The sequence below is a fragment of the Oncorhynchus mykiss genome, chromosome 12 (assembly GCF_057628025.1).
Source record: "Oncorhynchus mykiss isolate SJ-2025 chromosome 12, ASM5762802v1, whole genome shotgun sequence".
Taxonomy (NCBI): Eukaryota; Metazoa; Chordata; class Actinopteri; order Salmoniformes; family Salmonidae; genus Oncorhynchus; species Oncorhynchus mykiss.
Genome location: NC_143033.1, coordinates 62,685,564 through 62,704,008, shown reverse-complemented (window position 1 = coordinate 62,704,008; position 18,445 = coordinate 62,685,564). Strand labels below are relative to the sequence as shown.

Genomic DNA, 18,445 nt, shown 5'->3' with positions numbered 1-18,445 from the left:
GAGAAGTACTCCAGATATAACAAACTGACCATAAATACTGGAGGCTGAGACAGGACAGCATGGTCTTATTTCTATTACAGCATATTGGATTACTGTCATCCATATTCCATTCAATGTAACATCGATAGGTTTAGGCTACTATATGATACTCAAATTTTCCCTATACCCATCATGAGGTTGCTACAACCTTGCCTGTGAATGAATGTTTACAACGTAGATGCATACAGGTCGAGATACATTTTTAAGGTGACAGACAGTGACACATGGACAGAGAGTGACACATTCAATATCGCCTTGTAATCATTGGTCCAACAGTTGCAAACAAGAGTTTCTATAGGACAAATTCTGGCATTTATATCCCCGTTTCGTTTGCTTCTGTTTAAGAAAAGTTTTTCAACAGAATCGGCGGAATGAATACACACCTGATCACGGGTAAACACCACATTGTATCGGTTCTCGACCGAGGTAAAAACAGATTCAGGTTGGACATTCAATGGATATTCGCCTGTAGTTCTCCTTACGTCCACCAACAGCAGTTAGGGACCGTCAACATAGTGACAAATCATATTTTTCTAAATTCAATATCTCTTTAATCATTACTCCTAAAACTTTCAAAACTACCCTGATGGCAGAGACACATATTGCACACACTTTTTAAAAGGAGATTTACATCTCGCACTATTTTAAATGATTTAAAATATATATATATATATATATTATTCAATTGCGCCTTGGTCTTGTGACCCACACACCTCAAACAAAGTTTATAATGTACACTCAGTGGGCCTACACATTGCACACCCTTCTGTTTGTCCATTTGCATCTCATGAGATTTTACAATAAGTTTCAAATTTCAATAGCTCCTTAGTCATATGACTTACAACCCTCAAGCTACTTTCAGAATATCCACTGAATAACCGTATATGTAGCACACCCTTTTTGTTTGTATATTTTCATCTCACACGATTTTACATACATTTTTCAAACTTTCTAATTTCAATAGCTCCTTGGTCATGTGACCTACTGATCTCAAACAAGGTTTAGAATGTACACTCAGTGGCACCTTTTGCAATGTGTAGGCCCCCTGAATGTACATTCTGAACCTTGTTTGAGGTCAGTAGGTCACATGACTAAGGAGCTATTGAAATGTAACATTTTGAAAAATTCATGCAAAATCACCTGAGATGAAAAGGGACAAACAAAAGGGTGTGCAATATAGAAGGGTAGTCAGTGGACATTCTGAACCTTGGTTGAGGTCAGTAGGTCACATGACTAAGGAGCTATTTAAATTCAAATGTAAAAAAAAGTTTGTACTTTGGTTACACTCCCTAACTAATTCAAATAGGAATATGGAATGCTGCTCAGATTTCCACATGTTTATTAGCTTTGGGAAGCGAATTAATGTCCAAAACGTGAAAATAAGACATGTGCAATGTTGTGTGCAATATTTACAACATACTGACACTTATTTGGAGTTTGTGGCTTAAGGGGTTTGAAAGCTATTGAGGTTTGAAAGCGCAAATTTCTGGCGAATATCCAACCTGAAACTATCGTTACCTTGGTTCCTTCTCGCCTCTATACACTCTCCTCCTCTCACCTTTTCCATTCCTTTGTGGACTTGAATGCACAACACATCAGCTGTGCGTGACCAGGCGAAAAAAAAAACTTTCCAAGCCAAACCATGTCATATCTGCAACACACAGCCTACATCATTGTCCCCATATTAGCTAAAGTAACGTCCTAGTCAACATAACTAATGCGTTAGTAAACATGCAGTAAAGTAAGTGTTAAGTCAGTAAGCAGTTACACTGGTGGGCCCCAGTGGCAATAAAGTAATAAAACCAATCGCTTACCTTGACATGAAGAGTTCCAGTGTTGTAGAAAGAAAGGGATTCGCTAATAAGGTACACAATAGTACATTTTGGTAGACAGAATGTGCTCTTTAGTAAAAGGGGTGAATCGGTCATCAAAAAGAAAGGAGGACCAAGGCACTCTTCATATAATTAATTGAAATGTCTTTATTTGTATTTAATGTTCAATAGAAACAAAGTTTTAAAAATCCGACACTGGCCTTCGTCAGGGAGAAGGCCATGCAGCCGAAACGCGCCAGATTTTTAAAACTGTGTTGGATACTCATAGCCAGCTAGCTAACATAGCACCCCTCTGTTTGAGCAGGGTATCTGAGTAGGCTAAACTAGCCAGCAGCATTTGTAGCTAAGTAAGTGAAACTGAAAGTGGAAAAAAAATTATGAAATCTCTCTCTCTCTCGCTCCTCCATTTTTTAAGAAATTAAGTTGTTCAAAACTGTTCAACTATTGTCTTTCTGTCTCTGAGTCACTTACTCACCACATTTTATGCACTGCAGCGCTAGCTACCTGTAGCTTTTGCTTTCAGTAGTAGATTCATTCTCTGATCCTTTGATTGGGTGGACAACTTGTCAGTTCATGCGCCAAGAGCTCTGATAGGTTGGAGGACGTCCTCCGGAAGTTGTCATAATTACTGTGTAAGTCTATGGAAGGGGGTGAGAACCAATAACCTCCCAGGTTTTGTATTGAAGTCAATGTACCCAAAGGAGGATGGAAGCTAACTGTCCTCCGGCTACACAAGCTACTGTTGAGGGTACTGTAGACCATCAAATCAAATTTTATTTCAAATCAAATTTTATTTGTAACATACACATGGTTAGCAGATGTTTATGCGAGTGTAGCGAAATGCTTGTGCTTCTAGTTCCGACAATGCAGTAATAACCAACAAGTAATCTAACCTAACAATTCACAACAACTACCTTATACACACACGTGTAAAGGGATGAAGAATATGTACATTTTAATTTATTTATCCGTTATTTTACCAGGTAAGTTGACTGAGAACACGTTCTCATTTGCAGCAACGACCTGGGGAATAGTTACAGGGGAGAGGAGGGGGATGAATGAGCCAATTGTAAACTGGGGATTATTCGGTGACCGTGATGGTTTGAGGGCCAGATTGGGAATTTAGCCAGGACACCGGGGTTAACAGCCCTACTCTTACGATAAGGGCCATGGGATCTTTAATGACATACATCTTGTTCTTGCCTTCTCAAGGGACGCCATTTAACCGGCTGTCAATCTCCGTACAATCAGTACAATCTCCGTACAATCTCCGTACAATCAGCAAGAACCCCTCGGGATGTAGCGCTCAAAAGTGCATCCCACTTATAAAGCAGCTGCTTCGTCTTGATGTTCGTCTTTATCAAAAGCTACCGCAACGCTTTTACATTTCAAACAAGCGCACTTCTGCAGCCACCATCCCGACAAGATTAGCGTCCAGACAGCAACAATAAGACTTCCGATTTTACAATTTTGTCTCAAAAATAAAGGTCTGCGCTAAAACGCTATGTGTATACTAAATCATTATTTTCTTGCAGCTTTGCATAGTCATAGTGCATAATCTTACAAATATGTTCCAAATTATACAATGACATTAAGACATTAAATGCATTACAATTTCTCAATGTACTTCACCTCATAATGTAGTAGTAGTTAATAGTCAGTATTAGTAATGTTATGTATGTGACTGGTGCTATGCTTATAAGAGTTTCTTGGTCCTTACAGATCCTATCAGAGTTTTAATTTATTTTCAGTTTGTGGTATAGCTAGATGATTATAGCAAATATTTTTCTATGACTAACACGGTTCTATCTGTGATTATACTGTATGGCCTAGCGGCTTACAGCCTCATGTGTATTATACAAGTTGCACCCTCTAGTAGCTGAAAGCCTCATGTGTCTTATCCTAGTTCTGTGAAACCATAATGCTATGTGCTGTGCCTAGCAGTTGTCATACTATCTATTGGGTAATTCAGAGTTTGTGACCATTTCCCCATGCAACAGAACACAGCCACCAATGCAATTCTCTGTATATGGAATACATATTGGACTGTAGAGGAAAAAGTTTATTACCTGTCTCAGCTAAAGTCAGTTGGAAAAGGTATCTACTAACCAAATATGTTTAGTTTTGGAGGGGGACTGTGTCGTACGGACAGTTGCTGGCTTTTCACTCCACCCCTTCCATAGCCCCCAATGCAATACACTGTATTGGACTGTCTACTACCCGTCTCAGCTAAATTGGGGTGGTCATAAGTCATAAGAAGTGTTTGCTGGACTTTTACTGTGGTCAAAAAGCTTAAAATGGGGTTCCTGGACACTATACGGTTCAAATCTAGCACTGTGTCATAGGATGCATACAATGAGTGTACATAACCTTAGTTACACCTGCTCTTTCCATGACAGACTGACCACGTGAATCCAGGTGTAACCTATGATCCCTAGCTATTGATGTCAGTGTAAGATGAAGGGAAATAGACTGGTTAGCCCTTTCCTGCACTAAATGCCCAAAAGCACCCTCTTTGGCCTCATGGGTGGAATGCTATTAAAAAATCTGGTGTTTCTATGTCAAACATGTTATATCTATGTTATATTTCGGTTTTCTGTGATGTACAGTACCTGTCACGACTGCCACCGAAGGTGGCTCATCTTCCTGTTCGGGCGGCGCTCGGCGGTCGTCATCACCGGTCTACTAGCTGCCACCGATCCCCTTTTCTGTTAGTTTTGTCTTATTGGTTACACCTGTTTCTTGTTTAGGTTTTGGTTAGGGCTATTTAAGCCTGTTATACCCGCCTGCTTTTGTGCAGGCTTGTTCCTCTGTTCATTTTTGTGGTTGTGCTATTTTCTTGTTTTCTCTGTACTGTTTGGGTCCTGATTTTGGGCCGGTCATTTGTTGCGCCTGGTGTTTTGACATGACCGTTTTCTCTGCCGGAATAAACACGATTGGCCTTTACCCTCTGCTCTCTGCGCCTGACTCCGCACCCAATACTCCTAGAAGTGCTTAACAGTACCAGTCAAAAGTTTGGACTCACCTACTCATTCAAGGGTTTTTCTTTGTTTACTATTTTCTACATTGTAGAATAATAGTGAAGACATCAAAACTATGAAATAACGCATATGGAATCACGTAGTAACCAAAAAAGTGTTAAACAAATAATGTATTTGAGATTCTTCAAAGTAGCCACCCTTTCTTTGCCTTGATGACAGCTTGAACATGAGCCTCATATATATTTTCTGTTTGTACTATTTTTTTTAAATGTCATCTTGTCACTAGCAATAGAATGTATTAATGTGTCACAGTCCCCTTTAAGACTAAATCCATTTTGCAATGACTGTACTTGAACTCGACATGATTCTGATTCCACATCCTTTTGACTATCTGGAAATAGGTCAACACAATGAAAGTGATACCAATATGCACAGATATCACATGCTAGCATTGCTCATTTACTGTTATTTGGTGATTTACATAAACAAAACAGTGTTTGGGTTTATTTTGCTGTGTGACCCATTCCTCACCATATTTATGTTTCACTGCATTTCTCCTTCCCACTCTGTGTTTTTGTATCAATTGGTGTACTGTCTTTGACTGTGTTTCACTGACTTAAGTTTGTCACCCTTATCTCCTATGTCATTAAATATGGGTGACAGGCTTAAAGGGTTGGCCAACTCAACCTGTTCCTCAATCTATTTAACAGATTAACAGCAGTAAATTGGTGTGATTGTTCCTCCACAGAGCAGTTCCTCCATAGAGTATAACAGATCAAACTTTAAACAATGTACACATCTGATATTTTGTCTTGGGCATTCAGTCTTCTGTACATACACAATAGAATTTAAAAGCTATTACAAATGTTTAAAGAATATAACAGATGCTTTTATCCAGAGGGATTTACATGACATTAAAGTGCATTACTTTTCATACTGGTCCCCTGTGGGAATCAAACCCACAACTGAGCCACACAAGACCTTTCACCATTCAGAGACTTTTATTTAATATGACATTTCAGCAAATAAAGAATGCCTTCATGGCAAATTATGATGCAAATAATACCTTTACAATGCAAAAGAGTCTCCTGGACCCCTATATTGGCACAGTGAATTAAATTAGATTTACTGTTCAGACAATAAACTGGTAAGAAATTCAAAAAGCATGTCAGTTAAATACTGCATCACAGCAAGCAGCCAAGTTAGCTTATTTTCTTCAACATAGTGCATATACAACATCTTCAAATTTGCACTGATAACAATGATAATCGTTGATAATCATAACATGATTCAGCAGAAGCGGTAAAATATACAATCATCGCGTGCTATAAGCGTGACAACATTCAGGTCTTCACCTTTTTCTCAGTCAAGTGGAAATACACTTCAGAAATGGCAAAGAACAATATGAAATGCTGGCTTTGTAATTTTACATTTTACTATGGAAACGAGAGTTGAAACATGAAGTTACATTACATTATGCAATGTTATATTTTGGCACTGAATTTTCTGTATATATGAGCCTCAATATTCCACCAAATATTTACATTCAATGTGTGTATGCATCTCTCTCGCTCTCTCTCTTTCTCTCTCTGTGTGTCTGTGTGTGTATACTGTGTGCAACTGAGCATGAGAGTGTGTCTGCTTTCCTGTCTCTCCCTTTACTTTTTTGTTTCTCTCTATGTGATTTTACCTCATAAATATATCTCAGCTCTCCCTTTTTCTGTCTCTCCTTCCATATTATCCATCGCTTAACCTCTGTAAGGCACCAATCCTAATTTTAGACAAAAAGTTGGACTGTGGAAAACAGCACACCACTGGGAGACTGGGAGTCATCGCTGCACACAATGAACAGATGAAGACAAGGGCCTAGATTCAATCTGGGCCGTGGAAAATCCACGTTAAAGTGCAACATTTAAAGGTAATTTCCAATTGAACTGACATATGCAGAGTTTACCGTGAATGTCGTCTCCACTAGGGCTGGAACATTGCCTTTAACATTGTTTTGCATAGCGGACAAAACACGATCGGATTGAATCTGGCCCAAGGAAGGGCAAACCTACAATCACTGACAGAAAGAGCGACTGGGAAATTAGAGACACAAACAAAATAAAAATTAGGTGTAAAGACACAAACTCAAAGATAAAGAGAGAGAACAAAAGTGAGAGGCAAGAAAGAGGAAATAGCAGAATGGGAAATGAGGGAAGTGAAAGAAGTCATCTGAAAGACAAAGAAAATGGTTCCTCTTCCTCCAGATCTCTATCTATCTGTGGGTTTTCATTCTTCTCAAGACTTTTCTTCTTCAAATGGACACCTCATACTCCCGTGTGTCCTAGGAACCAGGTAGCAATACAACAGACCGAAATAACAATTAATTTAAAGAAGAAAATGCTACAGCAAAATATCCTCAGCAGTTTAGGACATGCAATCTCCAGGATTCATAAGCAACGGACTAGAGTATACACTTTTCGTTAACTTACAGTCAATAGCATGGCAACTTCCAGCCAAATAAAAAGCAAAGTTACAGATAACATTTTCCTAAATACTAGTCAAAAGGTGAAAAGTTGATTATTAAAGTTGTTACAATATAGACATAGATAACTCCACAACAAAGTCAAATTCTGCTATACTAACAACCTAGGGTTTGATTCCCAGTTGGTTACACAGACAGGGCTAATCGTGTCCTGGCTAGGGGTTCAGGTTAGCTAGTTCCTACCCAGCTATAGCTAAGGCCTTGATTCAATCAGATCGAGCGTTAACCCGCGTTGGCAGTGTTGGAGGTGTGTATGAAAGCGGTATGAAATGACAAATCGGTGAGCACCTGCTCTTCTGCCACCAACCACTCCCTTTCTTATTATCCCTACTACCTCATTAGAAGTTCAAAATGGCAATAGAAACTGTAGCTTCTATACATAATAGAAATAATGACAGGCTAATGCATGTTTTCATGTTCATTTGGAGGGGGGGATTTCTATCAGTTTAATCGAGGTGTAGACAATAGAACATCACACATTAGAGTGTTTGAACATGTAATGCGGCTGCTTGACTTGTTTGGTATAAAGTCGGGTGAGGTTTCGTTGCATGCAATTGCAGAGTCCGTGATAGGGTAACGCAAGGAACCACTTGTGTATTTGACAGCTCTAACGCAGTTCCACCTCAGACACTGCCAAAACAACCACTATGCGGATCTGATAGAATCTAGCCCCAAAGTGAGAGGGCTTGGGCAATACTCACCCATTATGTACCCCACGCGCTCGGTAGCCAATGTGAGCAAGACCTTTAAACAGGTCAACATTCAATAACATGATTCAGCAATCGCACTCCACACTGCAACATGCAATCTCAATCACACTCCACACTGCCCTTTCCCACCTGGACAAAAGGAACACCTATGTGAGAATGCTATTCATTGACTACAGCTCAGCGTTCAACACCATAATGCCCAAGAAGCTCATCACTAAGCTAAGGACCCTGGGACTAAACACCTCCCTCTGCAACTGGATCCTGGACTTCCTGACGGGCCGCTCTCATGTGGTAAGGGTAGGCAACAACATATCTGCCACACTGATCCTCAACACTGGGGCCCCTCAGGGGTGTGTACTTTGTCCCCTCCTTTTCTCCCTGTTCACCCACGACTGCGTGGCCAAACACGACTCCAACACCATCATTAAGTTTGCTGACGACCCAACAGTGGTAGGCCTGATCACCGACAACAATGAGAAAGCCTATAGGGAAGAGGTCAGAGAACTGGCAGTGTGGTGCCAGGACAACAACCTCTCCCTCAACGTGAGCCAGACAAAGGAGCTGATTGTGGACTACAGGAAAAGGCAGGCCAAACAGGCCACCATTAACTTCAATGGGGCTGTAGTGAAGCGGTCGAGAGTTTCAAGTTCCTTGGTGTCCACATCACCAACGATTTATCATGGTCCAACCACACCAAGACAGTTGTGAAGAGGGCACAACAACGCTTTTTCCCCCTCAGGAGACTGAGAAGATTTGGCATGGGTCCCCTGATCCTCAAAAATTTCTACAGCTGCACCATCGAGAGCATCCTGACCGGTTGCATCACCGCCTGGTATGGCAACTGCTCGGCATCTGACCGTAAGAGAGTAGTGCATACGGCCCAGTACATCACTGGAGCCAAGCTTCATGCAATCCAGGACCTATATAATAGGCGGTGTCAGAGGAAAGCCCATAAAATTGTCAGAGACTTCAGTCACCCAAGTCATAGACTGTTTTCTCTGTTACCGCATAGCAAGCGGTACCGGAGTCTAGAACCAAAAGGCTCCTTAACAGCTTCTACCACCAAGCCATAAGACTGCTGAATAATTATTCAAAGGGACACCGGACTATTACATTGACCCCCTCTCCATTTGTTTTGTACACTGCTGCTACTCACTGTTTATTATCTATGCATAGTCACTTTACCCCTACCTACATGTACAAATTACCTCAACTAACCTGTACCCCCGCACACTGATCAGTACCAATACCCCCTGTAATATAGCTTCGTAATTGTTATGTTATAGTGTTACTTTTTATAATTTTTTACTTTAGTTTATTTGGTAAATATGTTCTTAACTCTTCTTGAACTGCACTGTTGGTTAAGGGCTTGTAAGTTTCACAGTAAGGTCTACACTTACTTGTATTCTGCACATGTGACAAATAAAGTTTGATTTGATTAGGCAAAAATAGGGTAAATACTCACCCCTGCCTCATATAGAGGGTTGTTGAAGTCAGACTCCACAGTAATTGGGCTGTATGAGTGGGTGTGAGAGAGAGACTTCCAGAAAAGTGGCTTCCACTGCAGTCTACATACACTGAGGGAGAGGGAAAAGGGAAATAAAGGTTAAAGGGAGAGAATACAGAATACAGTCAACTTCTGATATCTGATCTATGCAATGGCTCAGTACTGTTGTGTGTGTGTGTTAGGTCAGACCATGCAAATATCTGGTGAAAGTAAGAAGAATGCATTTGAATTGTGACTACTGAACTGCACAGCACTTACTTTGTGTAATACATGTAGATTCCACCAATCAGAAGGATGACCAGGATGATTGGCAGGATGATTGCCAAGGCAATGTTCTCACTTAGCATCTGGTGGGAGGGCTCAAATGACTGGGATACTAGGGAAATAATCCAAAATAATAAATGAAAGAAGAAGTTAAAGAAAGGCGATTAAAGGGGAATTCCACCACTTTTCAACCTAATTTTCATTATTTCCATTACCATCCCACTGAGCACACCACGTAATTTCAACGTGAGCAATTAGGTCATATTTGGTTGAGACATTGATCAAAAGACAGCCAAAAGTTTGTTGAATTCCCAATGTGTTATCAATACGATTGAGATGGAATCTGCAGCATTTACCATGAACACGGGAACATTGACCTTACAATCCGCATTTTTCACAACCCGCGATCAGATTGAATCCAGCCCTATTCTTTAACTTAGATTTTTGGTTGAGATGGAGATGTGAATCCAACATAACAATTATTAACTTGTTGATAAACTGGATTTAAAAATAAATCTGATGGTGGAGATAAAGTTGAAGATCTGACATTGTTTCTAAAGTACAAATTCATCATACAAATTTGTCTATGTTGAAAATTGTTTACCATGACGTTTCTATGTTCTGTAGTTAGAAAGAAGAAGAAAGGTTCTGATATCATCAAATTGCATTAAAAGTAAAACTATTTGATTTTCAAAACCTACTACGAGTTTCTAGCCAGGGGGAGGCATTTTCCTCCTCCCTGTGTCACCATGAATCTCATAGTCTTTGTAAGTAACTGGAGAATGAATATGAGGTTGAAAAGTGCCGAAATTCCCCTAAAGAAGACGTAGAAGAAGACGAAAAATCACCTTCTAATTTATGATCGTCCAACAGCTCCTCGTATGCCACTGATAGATGGAGAGATGCAGATTATTATTATAAGATCATCATTCCTCATTCCTTCTTTACAAAATGTTAAAGTGTTTCAATTCTCATGCAGATTTTCTTGAAACCCCTCTAACCCCTCATCCTCATATCCAGCAGTCCAATGTAGATTGTCACCTTTGCAGAATGGTGGTGGACTGTTCCATTGAGATGGGTGGCCCGGAACACAGTTGATAATAACCTCCCCAATGAGTTCATAGCCCTCATAGCAGAAAAAACGTAGCGTCTCTCCTGCCTGGTAGCTATGCTTGTACAATGTCTGGTAACCATTGTCTGGCACACCTGGGTTTGGGCATGGGTCATACTTCACTGTTTAGGGAAAATAAATAAAGATGGAGGGAAAGAGAGAGAGAGAGAGAGAGAGAGAGAGAGAGAGAGAGAGAGAGTGAGAGAGAGAGCAATGCCTTCAGAAAATATTAACAGCCCTTTTTCCACATTTTGTTGTGTTACAATCAGAATTTAAGATCGATTAAATTGAGATTATTTGTTACTGGCCTACACATAATACCCGATAATGTGAAAGTGGAATTATTATTTTTTAATGACTACCTTGTCTCTGTACCCCACACATACAATTATCTGTAAGGTCCATCAGTCGAGCAGTGAATTTCAAACACAGTTTCAACCACAAAGATATATTGGTAGATGGGTAGAAATGAAAATAAACCAACATTGAATATCCTTTTGAGCAAGGTGAAGTTATAAATTACACTTTGTATGGTGTATCAATACACCCAGTCACTACAAAGATACAGGCAGGAGAGGAAGGAAACCACTCAGGGATTTCACCATGAGGCCAAAGGTGTTAGAGTTAGAGTTTTATGACTGTGATAGGAAACAACTGAGGATGGATTAACAACATTGTAGTTACTCCACAATATTAACCTAATTGGTAGAGTGAAAAAATGAAGCCTATACAGAATACAAATATTCTAAAACCTGCATCCTGTTTGCAACAAGGCACTAAAGTAATACTGCAAAATATGTGGCAAAATCTTTTGGGGCAAATCCAATACAACACAGGTGCCACTCTCCATATTTTCAAGCATAGTGGTGGCAGCATCATGTTATGGGTATGCCTGTAATTGTTAAGGACTGGGGAGTTTTTCAGGATAAAAAATAAATGTGATTGAGCTAAGCACAGGCAAACGCCTAGAGGAAAGGTTCAGTTTGCTTTCCACCAGACGGAGATGAATTCACCTTTCAGCAGGACAATAACATAAAACACAAGGCCAAATCTACAATGGAGTTGCTCACCAAGACAGGGGATGTTCCTGAGTGGCCGAGTCACAGTTTTGACTCAAACCTGCTTGAAAATCTATGACAAAGACCTGAAAATAGTTGTCTAGTATTGATCAACAACCAATCTGACTGAGCTTGAAGAATTTTGAAAATAATAATGGGCAAATGTTGCACAATCCAGGTGTGGAAAGCTCTTAGAGACTTGTCTAGAAAGCTGTAATCGCTGCCAAAACTGATGCAACATGTATTGACTCTGGGGGTTGAATACTTATCTAATCCAGATTCAGTATATTAGTGTTTTATTTTTCATACTTTTTAATTATTATTATTTATTTTTTTACAAATGTTAGAATTTTTCTTCCATTTTGACATTACAGTATTATGTGTTGATCGCTGGCAAAAAAAAAGAGACAATTAAATCCATTTTAATCCCACTTTGTAACACAACAAAATGTGGAAAAAGTCAAGGGGTGTGAGTACTTTCTGAAGACAGTGTATAGTCCCATAGAATTACAGTGTTTGACATCAATCTCAACACACACAGACAAACACCCAGGGGAGTGACTCACAGACACATTTGGGGCTGCGATCACTCCACTTGGGGGTGCCTGTATCCCTTCCGTGGCAGGAGATCTGGCCAGGGCCCTCCAGCTGGTAACCCTGGTTACAGGAGAAGCGTACCACTGTTCCAACAGCGAATCCAGACTCTGGGCGTACCGAACGCGCTCCGTTCACCACCTCCCCCGGATCAGGACATTGCTGGACTGCGGACGATAAGGGTATACAAGACATGACGTAAAATGTTGTATACATTTTTTTTAATCTACCCTGGCACTACAGATGAAACAGAGCTAAATGAGTGAACAACAGCACACCTATTTTCTGATATGTAGATGATTGATTTGTAAGCCTTGAAACAATTGAGACATGGATTGTGTATGGTGCCATTCATTGGGTGAATTGGCAAGACAAAAGATTTAAGTGCCTTTGAATGGGGTATCTACTAGACGCACCGGTTTGAGCGTGTCAAGAACTGCAACGCTGCCGGTAAGAATTATCCACCACCCAAAGGACATCCAGCCAACTTGACACAACTGTGGGAAGCACAGGAGGTTGGTGGCACCTTAATTGGGGAGGGTGGACTTGTGGTAATGGCTGAAATGGAATGAGTGGAATGGTATCAAATACATCAAACACATGGTTTTCATGTTTGACGCTATTCCATTTGCTCCGTTCCAGACATTATTATGAGCTGTCCTCCCCTCAGCAGCCTCCTGTGGTGGGAAGCATTGGGGTGAACATGGGCGAGCATCCTTGTGGAACGCTTTCGACACCTTGTAGAGTCCATGCCCCAACGAATTGAGGCTGTTCTGAGGGCAAAAAGGGGTGCAACTCAATATTAGGAAGGTGTTCCTAATGTCTTGCACACTCCGTGTATGTACATACAGTATATGCAGGATTTTTTATTTAAAAAAATTACTTGAGAAAATCATAACATCATTTTTTTTTAAATTAAATATATTTTGCCGCCACATATATCATGCTGAATCTGTATGAACTTATGAACCATAGTACGATTAACTGTTTATATTGAAAAGAGATACATGAAACTCCTGAGCTGTCATTCACAATTTGTTATGTAATGTCATATTTTTTATTGTATATAACTGCCTTATTGTTGTTGGATCCCAGTAAGGGCCTATGCGTTTAAACAAGATAGAAAAAATGCACTCTCCACTGGCGGGAGTATGGTGCCATAGTAATAATTAATTTTAAACAAATTCCAAATGCAAGCTTCATATGTAAATGATACATTTCAAGCAATTGTTACGTACCAAAATACCAGTAGGTCTATGCTAGTAATTGTTGCCCCATTGCTGATGAGTTTGCAAAGTAAACAGTTAATATTCTTGATTACCAAACCATTTTTGGAGCTGCATATTTATTTATTATGGCAATCCTCTCTTCCTATAGTTTGACGTTTGCTCTGCACCAGATCCTATAGCTGTACAGAAAATCAAAAATCTGTTTGCCAGCTCACCACCTGACATGTGTTTGCTGGTCCAATCATAGAGCCCAATCATTGTGCTTTTCACTAGCCAATCTGTTGCAGTTTTTTTGCGTGTAGAGTAATCCACGTAGTCTCTGTGCCACAACATTACAAACCTGGCCAAATAATTTCAAGTCATCAGTCTCAAGTCCAAGTCAAGTCATTTTATTTTCTGTCAAGTCGAATCTCAAATCATCAAATTTGTGACTCAGGTAGACTTGAGTCCAACTAACAACTCTGTCTGTTATCACTTGGCTCATGTACATTTAGTAGTTACCACTTTAACCCCTGTAAGTCTAAGCCCTTCGATCACAATATCTACTAAGCTAACCTATGAAATTGTTTCATCATTTAGCCATTTGATTTGGAATTTTAGGACCCCTGTAGGTATACAAAAATGATATCTATTTTTAACTTTTTGCTTTATTAGCAAGGGATGTTAATACTTTCTGAAGGAATTTTTATTTCTCTCTCTCTCTGGACCTGAGCCCTAGGATCATGCCTCTGGACTACCTGACTCCTGGCTGTCCCTAGTCCACCTGGTTGTACTGCTGATCCAGTTTCTGCTGTTTTGCCTGTGGCTATGGAACCTGACCTGTTCACCAGAGGTGCTACCTTGTCATGCTGTTGCTCCAGTTTCAACTGTTCTGCCTACGGCAATGGAACCCTGACCTGTTCACCAGACGTGCTATCGTGCTACCTGCTGTTTTCGACCCTCTCTCTCTCTCTCCCTCCCTCTCTCTTTCTCTCTCTCTCTCTCTCTCTCTAACTCACCTACTGTCTCCACCTCTGAATGCTCATCATCCTGAGGTGCTGATCTGTTGCACCCTCTACAACCACTGTGATAATTATTTGACCCTGCTGGTCATCTATGAACGTTTGAACATCTTAAAGAACGATCTGGCCTTAATGGCCATGTACTCTTATAATCTCCACACGGCACAGCAAGATTTGATGAGGTTTAAATCCTAAACAACATGCCTATTCATTGTTTGAAGTATAATTGTAGGTCAAAGCTGTGTGCTGGAAAACCTTGATAGAGCAGGCATTGTGGTGCTCATGAATTGCCTTTATGTCTCGGCTTCAGACCAATGACTTCTCACTTAAAACTTAGTTTTTTTGTTTTCATAGAGATAGCATTCGAACCCAGGTCTGGTTGCTAGGCAACCATCCTGCTCCACCCATGGCTCCACCCTGGCCCTTCTTTGGACACTGTGTTAACTAACCACCCCCAGACGAGCTTCAATGCCATACAACTCTCCTTCCGTGGCCTCCAACTGCTCTTAAATGCAAGTAAAATTAAAGGCATGCTCTTCAACCGATCGCTGCTCGCACCTGCCCGCCCGTCCAGCATCACTACTCTGTACGGTTCTGACTTAGAATATGTGAGCAACTACAAATACCTAGGTGTCTGGTTAGATTGTAAACTCTCCTTCCAGACTCACATTAAGCATCTCCAATCCAAAATTAAATCTAGAATCGGCTTCCCATTTCGCAACAAAGCATCCTTCACTCATGCTGCCAAACATACCCTTGTAAAACTGACCATCCTACCGATCCTCGACTTCGGCGATGTCATTTACAAAATAGCTTCCAACACTCTACTCAGGAAATTGGATGCAGTCTATCACAGTGCCATCCGTTTTGTCACCAAAGCCCCATATCCAACCCACCACTGCGACCTGTATGCTCTTGTTGGTTGGCCCTTGCTTCATACTCGTCGCCAAACCCACTGGCTCCAGGTCATCTATAAGTCTTTGCTAGGTAAAGCCCTGCCTTATCTCAGCTCACTGGTCACCATAGCAGCACCCACCCGTAGCATGCGCTCCAGCAGGTATATTTCACTGGTCACCCCCAAAGCCAATTCCTCCTTTAGCGGCCTTTCCTTCCAGTTCTCTGCTGCCAATGACTGGAACGAACTGCAAAAATCACTGAAGCTGGAGACTCATATCTCCCTCTCTAACTTTAAGCACCAGCTGCCAGAGCAGCTCACAGATCACTGCACCTGTACATAGCCCATCTGTAAATAGCCCATCCAACTACCTCATCATATTTGTTTGCTACTTTGCACCCCAGTATCTCTACTTGCACATTTATCTTCTGCACATCTATCACTCCAGTGTTTAATTGCTAAATTGTAATTATTTTGCCACTTTGACCTATTTATTGCCTTATCTTACCTCATTTGCAAACACTCTATATAGACTTTTCTATTGTGTTATTGACTGTATGTTTGTTTATTCCATGTGTAACTCTGTGTTGTTGTTTGTGTCGCACTGCTTTGCTTTATCTTGGCCAGGCTGCAGTTGTAAATGAGAACTTGTTCTCAACTAGCCTACCTGGTTAAATAAAGGTGAAATAAAAATTAAATCCAGTGTGAGAAACTTGCTAGCAAATATTTGCACTATGGAACTAAATAAATAGTGCACTCTGAACCACAAAACGTATTTGCTAGATTCATAATAGTGTTGTTGGACAAAGCAAGGACAGTAAACTTCGAAACGTGATAGTTTTATTGGGATTAGCAGATGTTGTTGGTACAATAAATAATTATCTTTAAAGGGAAGGTTGCACAATACAGTGCATTCAGAAAGTATTCAGACCCCTTGACTTTTTCAAAAAAAAATTACGTTACAGCCTTATTCTAAAATGGATTAAATGTTTTTTTTTCGCTCATCAATCTACACAAAATACCCCATAATGACAAAGCAAAAACAGGTTTTAGGAATTTTTGCAAATGTATTAAAAACAAAATAGTACATTTACATAAGTATTAAGACCCTTTACCCAGTACTTTGTTGAAGCACCTTTGGCAGCGATTACAGCCTCGAGTCTTCTTGGGTATGACGCTATAAGCTTGGCACACCTGCACTTGGAGTTTATCCCATTCTTCTCTGCAGATCCTCTCAACCTCTGTCTGGTTGGATGGGGAGCGTCATTGCACAGCTCTTTTCAGGGCTCTCCAGAGATGTTCGATCAGATTCAAGTCCGGACTCTGTCTTGGTCACTCATGGACATTAAGAGACTTGTCCCGAAGCCACTCCTGCTTTGTCTTGGCTCTGTGCTTAGGGTTGTTGTCCTGTTGGACGGTGAACCTTTACCCCAGTCTGAGGTCTGAGCTCTTAAGCAGGTTTTCCTCAAGAATCTCTACATTTCTCTGTTCATCTTTCCTCGATTCTGACAAGTCTCTTAGTCTCTGCCGCTGAAAAACAAACCCACATCATGATGCTGCCACCACCATGCTTCACCGTAGAGATAGTATTAGCCAGGTGATGAGCCAGACACTTGGCTATCAGGCAAAACAGTTAAATATTTGTTTCATCAGACAAGATAATCTTGTTTCTCATGGTCTGATTGTCCTTTATGTGCCTTTTGGCAAACTCCAAGCAGGCTGTCATGTGCATTTTAGTGAACAGTGGCTTCCATCTGGCCACTCTACCATGAAGGCCTGACTGGTGGAGTTTTTCAGAGATGGTTGTCCTTTTCTGGAAGGTTCTCCCATCTCCAAAGAGGAACTCTGGAGCTCTGTCAGAGTGACCATTGTGTTCTTGATCACCTCCCTGACCAAGGCTTTTCTCCCCGATTGCTCAGTTTGGCCGGGTGGCAACTCTAGGAAGAGTCTTGGTGGTTCCAAACCTCTTCCATTTAAGAATGATGGAGACCACTGTGTTATTGTTGACCTTTAATGCTGCAGACATTTTTTGGTACCCTTTGCCAGATCTGTGCAGACAATTTCTCCGACCTCATGGCTTGGTTTTTGCTCTGACATGCACTGTCAATTGTGGGACCTTATATAGACAGGTGTGTGCCTTTCCAAATCATGTCCAATTAATAGAATTTACCACACATCACACCCTGGTCTGTTTCACGTGTCTTTGTGATTGTCTCCACCCCACTCCAGGTGTCGCCCATCTTCCCCATTATCCCCTGTGTATTTATACCTGTGTTTTCTGTCTGTCTGTGCCAGTTTGTCTTGTTTGTTCAAGCCAAGCAGCGTTTTGTCTCAGCTCCTGCTTTTCCCCCAATCTCTCTTTTTCTCGCCCTCCTGGCTTCGACCCTTGACCTTCCCACCTGCCTGACCACTCTGCCTGCCCCTGACCCTGCCTGCCGTCCTGTACCTTTCCCCCACTTCTCTGGACTACTGACCCCTGCCTGCCCTGACCTGTCTATTTGCCTGTCCCTTTGGGATTATTAAACTATTCGTTATCCAAAGTGGTCTGCATCTCGGTCTTACATTCATATCTGATACCACAGGTGGACTCCAATCAATTTGTCGAAACATCTCAAGGATGATCAATGGAAACAGGATGCACCTGAGCTCAATTTCGAGTCTCATGACAAAGGTTCTGAATGCTTATGTAAATAA

General features: G+C 40.9%; 1 protein-coding gene across 5 annotated transcripts in view; it reads right to left on the bottom strand.

Annotated features, from left to right (window-relative positions):
• Window positions 1-5,834: 5,834 nt before the first annotated feature.
• The window catches only part of sez6l2 (seizure related 6 homolog (mouse)-like 2), a 109,306-nt gene continuing 96,695 nt past the window's right edge, over window positions 5,835-18,445 (bottom strand). For all 5 annotated transcript variants that reach the window (XM_036937900.2, XM_036937904.2, XM_036937902.2 and 2 more), the window contains 6 exons: window positions 12,599-12,793; window positions 10,905-11,096; window positions 10,712-10,750; window positions 9,858-9,975; window positions 9,558-9,669; window positions 5,835-7,181 (listed from right to left, as the gene is read on the bottom strand). In XM_036937900.2, the coding sequence (XP_036793795.1) occupies window positions 7,152-7,181; window positions 9,558-9,669; window positions 9,858-9,975; window positions 10,712-10,750; window positions 10,905-11,096; window positions 12,599-12,793 (686 nt within the window). In that variant the 3' untranslated portion in view covers window positions 5,835-7,151. The remainder of the gene's footprint in view (window positions 7,182-9,557; window positions 9,670-9,857; window positions 9,976-10,711; window positions 10,751-10,904; window positions 11,097-12,598; window positions 12,794-18,445) is intronic.